General features: G+C 35.0%; 1 protein-coding gene across 1 annotated transcript in view; it reads left to right on the forward strand.

The window, feature by feature from the left end:
• Positions 1 to 2,506: 2,506 nt before the first annotated feature.
• The window catches only part of LOC107573298 (major facilitator superfamily domain-containing protein 4A-like), a gene marked incomplete at its 3' end in the record, with an annotated part of 6,330 nt that continues 1,491 nt past the window's right edge, over positions 2,507 to 7,345 (forward strand). The window contains exons 1-3 of the mRNA XM_016259732.1: positions 2,507 to 2,520; positions 3,196 to 3,394; positions 5,750 to 5,986. Of these exons, the coding sequence (XP_016115218.1) occupies positions 2,507 to 2,520; positions 3,196 to 3,394; positions 5,750 to 5,986 (450 nt within the window). The remainder of the gene's footprint in view (positions 2,521 to 3,195; positions 3,395 to 5,749; positions 5,987 to 7,345) is intronic.

Raw genomic sequence — 7,345 nt, forward strand, 5'->3', positions numbered from 1 at the left:
CAAAGCGACTTACAAATGAGGACAATGGAAGCAATCAAAGTCAACAAAAGAGCAATGATACGCAAGTGCTAGAACAAGTCTCAGTTAGCTTAACGCAGTACACATAGCACTTTTTTTAATTATATAATAAATAAAAAGAAAACAGATTGAACAGAAAAAGAATAGAGCAAGCTAGTGTTAGAGGCCTTTTTTGCTTTTGTTAATTGTATAATAAATAAAAAGAAAACAAATAGATGGAATACAAAAATAATAGAAAAGCTAATGTTAGTTTTTTTGCTCTTTTTTTTTTTAAGAAAACAAGCTGTAAATTAATAGAGTGCAAGTCTAAAAGGGACAAGTTTTTTTTAAAGAATAGAATTAGAATAGAGAGTGCTAGAGTTAAAGGGTCAAATAAAGATGGAAGAGATGTGTTTTTAGCCGATTCTTGAAGATGGCTAAGGACTCCGCTGCTCGGATTGAGTTGGGCAGGTCATTCCACCAGGAGGGAACAGTTACTTTAAAAGTCCGTGAAAGTGATTTTGTTTTTCTTTGGGATGGCACAATAAAGCGACATTCACTTGCAGAACGCAATAGGTAAAGGTGTGCAGAGCCAGTGGTGGTTTTGTAGGCAAACATTAATGCCTTGAATGTTATGCAAGCAGCTATTGGTAGCCAGTGCAAATTGATAAACAGAGGTGTGGCGTGCATTCTTTTCGGCTCATTAAAAATGTATCTTGCTGGATTAATTGTAAAGGTTTGATAGAACTGGCTAAGACCTGCAAAGAGAGCATTGCAATAGTCCAGCCTGGACAGAACAAGAGCTTGAATGAGGAGTTGTGAAGCATGTTCTGAAAGAAAGGGCCTGATCTTCTTGATGTTGAATAAAGAAAATCTGCAGGACCGTGCAGTTTTAGCAGTGTTTTCTGAGAAAGTCAGCTGATCATCAGTCAATCATAACTCCAAGGTTTCTGGCTGTTTTAGAAGGAGTTATGATATATACTATAATGATAATTACTGATATAATAATGAACTGTATAGTGGCTGGTATTAAAAACCATATTGCTTTTTTGGGTAATCTGGATTCCTACGCAAATCAAAAGAAATATGCTTCAAACATTATAATCTATAGCAGAAAAGATGGTTAACTGTTTACTTTTGTAACCTTTGTTCGTTTGTTTCAAAAGTAACAATTTATGTTCTACTTTCTCTCTATAGACTTATTTAAATCAAATTTTTCGGATACAGTTGTACTTAAAAGTTATTAGAAAGAGTAAAGGCTGGAATACACTACACTGAACAGATTTGAAAACACTGGGCATCATACACTTACCGACTTTGTAAACAGTCGCAGAAGAAAACTGGCCATCATACACTAAACGACTGAGGATCACACACTCCCAGACTTCTCCAGACTGTAACTTGGGGGGAAAATCACGTAGTGTATTCCAGCCTTAAGTTAGTCTCGTGACGACAGAAGTTTTGTTGTTGGTTTTTTTTCCTCTCCCAGCCATGTATCTTACACTTCCTCCTCATGAGATCAAGCATTTTAAATGCATCCTGCATGATAGTAAACTGTTTATGGCAGCCTCTATAATCATCGTAAGCGATTATTTGATTTCTTTAGGACTGATCGGTTTCTAACCCATCCGTGGCCTCTCTCTGGAAATCCCAGTAGTGGTCATGTGCTCATTAAAGCCGTGCTGTCTCAGTTATCTGGGACGCAAGCCATAAAAACATACACTGCCCTGTTGTTTTGCCTGACAGATAAAGATATGATGAAAAAAATTTACTTTTGTGAAGTGCATTTTTGTAAGTGGGTTCAAAAAGGTTAGGAACAACATCTGCTCCTTTAAAGCAACATTCAAGGAAGAGCGGAGTGATTTTTATGACTATAAGCACATAACTGCTGATAATTACTGGTTGTATTAATTGTTTTGTAGGTCACCCCACAGTTAAGACTCTACCATGGAATTACTGACTGAAAAACAAGTAAACTTTGCGAATACTATAGCCAGCGTGGCTTTCTTGTGCTTTAGTCGAGTTTTACCCTCAAGTCACTTTTAATTGCTTTTATTTGGAAACTCTCAGTGTTACAGTCCCTTTCTTTTTGTTTCCCCCATTACAGATAATCACGTTACTGTGTTGATCTCTGTGGATTTGGGTATGGCTCTCTTGTAAAAGATCTTTATCTCTGTTATGCAGTCCTGACTATATTTAACCACATAACATTCTCTGTGTTATGTTCTGCTCTATTGATTTTACAGTTTGTGGCATGCAACTTAATACTGCCTTCACGTGCTATCGGAATTATCATAAATACGGGTTTCCTAGATGGGAACCGGACCTGAATGGCTTCTTACGTCATATTTATGACAGGGAAACTTTTAGTTTTTTTTCCACAACGTCCACTCTGCTTTCTCTTGCTATTACAGTCTCGTATATCTAATAACCATTTGATGCATTTTCTATGTATTTCACTTAGTGAAAACAGCGTTTATGTGACTGAAGCGTCAGAATTGTTAGCAAGATGATGAGAGCATGGTATACAATGCAATAGTGCGAGTAATGTTTATATGGTTGTCAACAAATGAGATGCTATATTTGATGCAAAATCCATTGGATATTAGTTGAATGTCTTCATTACATTTCAGCTTTATAATAAGACTTCCTCAAGAAATAGACAAGAATGAACCTGGTGTCCTCCTTGATTGCTATTCTTTCTGACAATAACGCATTTCAACACGACAAACTTAAGTGGGACATTTCTGATAGCACATGAAAACAGGTATAAAGCAAGCAAGTGTCACATATCCACTGGTATCACCTGTTATCAGTAAAAACAGCATTTGATAAGGCATGTAAACAGAAATTAAAAGGGCCAAGGTGAAAATAAAGTCAGAGATGTCTGGAAATAAAATCCCGCCTTAGGCAGCATCACATAGGCGCCACATAGAACAACTTTATTTCAAAAGACTCACCCGAGGCTGTTTCAAGTGAGATCTGTTTAAAAATGTTATTTATATAGAACATACTACTAAATATGCTCAGTCACTTTTTTCTACTATAAAAGGTTTTACCCCTAGAGAATGCACTTTATTTTAGCAACCATTTTGAAGGCTCGTAGCTGTATTCTGAACTAGCCACAGTCACAAACCTGATTATTAGTACTATTAATGTTTTTTTGTTTTGTTTGACGCACTCATTTGTTTCTCTTAGGCTTGTGCATTCTTTGTTAGCGCTGGCTGTGTCCAGCCTCACCATCTCTGTGGTTTTTGCCGTCATCCCACTGTGCCATAAGTTGCTCCTGTTGGCCTTTGCCTTGGCGGTATCTGGTCTTGCCATGGGCATCATTGACACCATCTCTAACCTACAACTGGTCAAGATCTACCAGAAAGACTCCACAGTGTTCCTGCAGGTCAGTATCTACTCAGTAACTTCCAAAAATAAAAAAAAGGTATCTTTTACCTTGCATGATTACAGTGTCTGAAAGTCTGTGGCTGAAATATGCCATTCACATGTATGAAGCCTTTACACGCAATGTATACAAATCATTTTCTTTAAACAAAACATTCTGCTGTCATCTACCCACCCTCGAAACCCGTTTGACTTTTCTCTAGAATACAAAAGGAGTTCTTATGAACTATACTGGTACATCTCAAAAAATGTAAAGATCTGTAAGCCATAATCATCAAAATTTCAAGAAATAAAGGCTTGAAATATTTCACTCTATGTGTAATGAATCTATATAATATATGGGTTTCACTTTCTGAAATGAGTGACAAAAAATATTGACCTTTTTCATATTCATTTTTTTTTTTAGATGTACCTGTATATACGCTACCGTTCAAAAGCTAGGGGATGGAGGTCTTTGATGCTCACCCAGGCTGCATTTATTTGATCAAAAACACAAAACAAATTGTAATAGTGTGAAATATTATTAGCATTTAAAAGAACTGTTTACTATTTCAATATATTAAAAAATGTAATTTTAAAAAGCTGGATTTTCAGCATCATTACTCGTCATCTTTTAGGATACTTTGATGAGTAGAAAGTAAAAAGCAGCATTTATTTGAAATAGAAATCTTCTGTAATATTTTAAATGTCATAACTTAGTTAATTTTATATAGTTTTTATATGTATTTTTATATTAACATGTACCATGCTATGCTACACTGGTTTTTCCTCATTGAATAGGCTAGTTTTTCACTCAGAAATGCTCATTAAGTCTCGTTATATGACAATTCATGATGACTTTAAACAGATTTTACACTTGAACTCATCATTGCCAGTGTTTAGTCATATTTTGGGGAGGACAGAAACTCACCCAAGGGGTCTTCTCAGAAATTAAACTTTGTAGTGAAGGATTGTGGGTGTTAAATTTAGCAATTTACATTATATTTAAGGAGATTATTGATATGGTGGGTTAAATGTAGGTTCATTTGAGCTGATGTTTTTCTCATTAGCATTCATCCCTCACATGTACAGAATGCAAAATGTCTTAATACTTAAACAGCAAATCTTCAACAAAAAAAAAGCTATATTTTGGGCCAGATCCAGTTTGTGTCATCCTATAGATTTCTCTACCATTTTAAAAACTGTTCCAAGTAAAAAGCAGATACACCCTTAGTATACAAAAGGGTTGAAAATGTTTAACAGTAAGAAATATTTAAGCAAACCACACCAGTCTTACAGTATTATTCAGAGCAACAGCATAATTGAGAGTGTGATCTTGCTCTACCAGTTTCTTGAGGAAGTTCATATTTGTTATTTATATTTCATAGACAGCTTATATTTGCTCCGTCAGTTAAATAGTTTGATTACAATGTTGTGAAACATAACATTACTGCTGTTACATTATAATAATATCATAGAAAGCAATGATTAGAAAAACTTGCACAATATTTGCGTGAGTTACAGATTTAATCAAACATAATCGATCTCCTTTCACACGTGGATTCTGTTTAAAATCATATTAAAACAATATGGCATGAGGTAAAAATCACTACAGTGCATGTCTTGAGTGGTTTATTCTGTTTAAAAAAGATCAATATGATAACTCCAGGGCTATTACTGTTAACTAAAACAAGTTATTGTTGTATTGAGTATTTTAGTATTGTTAACTTAATAAGTTTAAGTTTTAACTAGACATAAGTAAAAACTAAAACGGAAAGAAAAAAATAAATTCAACCTAAACTGTAAAATAGAAAAATATATAATAATAAAAATAACAAAAACACATACCCCCGGTTTCACAGACAAGGCTTAAGCCTAGTCCCAAACTAAAATGTAAGTCTGAGCTGTGTCAACTGAAAGAAACGTGCACTGACTGATCTTAAAATATATCAGTGCCTTTGTTTTGTCTCTAGATGCACACCAGTAATGTGTTTTCTACGGCATGTTTATGATAAATTACTTAAATGTCCTAATTGAACTATGGCCTAACCCTGGCTTAATCTAAGCCCTGTCTGTGAAACTGGGCAATAACATACTAAAATGAAAACTGAAAAAATATATATATATTTGACAACTGTTAGTAATATAATTCATTTGGAAGCAACATCTTGCCATTGTAAACTTGGGATATTAATATGCACCAGTGATTTCTTCCTGAAGATGTGGGTCTGACACAAAACGACCATTGTTTCACAGTTATAAACAAACATCCAATCAGAACTGTGTTTTATAAAGTTGCTCTAAAAACTGTTGCTTTGTAAGAATCTTGTCATTGCTGATTCTCCTTCTCGTCTGGGTTGTCTCTGATCTCTTCTAGGCCCTTCACTTCTTTGTGGGTCTCGGCGCTTTAGTGAGTCCCCTCATCGCTGACCCCTTCCTGTCTGAGACCAGCTGTGTGATTGGGAACAGCAGCACCAATGCAACATCATTAAGACATCTGAGGAACAAGCTCGCTGGCAGACATGTGCACAACGTGTCCAGTGTCCACCTCCACACCGACGGAGAGGTGGTGACCAACGTTTCCTACGCCTTCTGGATCATGGCTATCATCAATGTAAGAGTTGGGGGGTTTATCGAGTTTTACAAGTTTGTTTTAAGAGTAGCGTACCATCAGAACACAAGCTGGACTACTTGTTGTGTGGAGTTAGTTTGCATACTAAATGCTCTGTCAGCTCTAACGTCGAAGGAAGGGCAGCTGGGAGGGTATTTGAATAAAAGAAATGAATCAATGATCATCTCCTTGGCAACTGTACTCCATCTAACAGTTCTGTTTACACACTGGCTATAATATAGTGGAGAAATAGTGTTAGTATAACTGATACACACCTAACACCTGATCAGTGTAGCAAAGGGGGAAAAAGTACAATGCGTATAATGAATAAAATAGTAGTGTTTATAAGCACAGCGCTGCTTTGTTTACTTGACGCTGTTCCATAAGCGCCACCTGCGTTCTCATTTAGGCCGTCTGCTGTTTTTGTATCGTTCAGAGGTTTTATGTAGTATAGTTTCACGAAGCTAAAGTCAGACCATTCTGTTTTTGCTTCAAATTACGAAATTAAACAATCTAATTTCAATCAAAAACTGCTCATGCTGCATCTTTGTTTGGATCGTGATTAAAATGCATTGGTTGTCTCAAATTTTAAATGGAAAGAGCACAGAAGATATTTCATTTATATGTGTTATTTATTCATGTGATTTGGGGTTTGTTTTAAACTTTCAATTTCACAGAAATTTGCAGCATTTTGTCTGAGAAATAATAAAAGAGCACCTTTTCGTTTATAATTTGTCTTAAATCTCATTTTGTTAAAAGAATCGTGAGAAAATCCTATTGTGAAGTCAGCATCGTGAATCGTATCGCATCGTGAGTTGAGTGAAGTGTTACATCCCGCATACATATAATCAGTTTTTTTTTTATTTTGGATAAATTAATACAAGAAATTGTATTTCAAATAAATGCTGTCCTTTGAACTTTCTATTCAAATAAACCTGAAAAGAGTATCACAATTCACAGAGAAATATGAAGCAGCACAACAGTTTTCAGTATTGATAATAATCAGGATTGTTTCTTGAACAGTAAATCAGAATATTAGAATGATTTCTGAAGGATCATGTGACACTGAAGACTGGAGTAACGATGCTGAAATTCAGCTTTGCATCACAGGAATAAATAACATTTTAAAACATATTCAAATGAAAAATAGTTATTTGAAATGGTAATAATATTTCACAATATTACTGTTTTTTTTGTGTATGCTTGATCAAATAAATGCAGCCTTGGTGAGCAGAAGAGCCTTTTTTCAAATATATAAAAAATCTTACAGACCCCAAACCTCTGACTGGTAGTGTGTATACATTATAATACTTACAGTAATGTATTATATATTATAAGAAACTAATAAACAGCAATAATTGC

This window comes from Sinocyclocheilus grahami, unplaced genomic scaffold (assembly GCF_001515645.1).
Source record: "Sinocyclocheilus grahami isolate Dianchi unplaced genomic scaffold, SAMN03320097.WGS_v1.1 scaffold1914.1, whole genome shotgun sequence".
Classification (NCBI taxonomy): domain Eukaryota; kingdom Metazoa; phylum Chordata; class Actinopteri; order Cypriniformes; family Cyprinidae; genus Sinocyclocheilus; species Sinocyclocheilus grahami.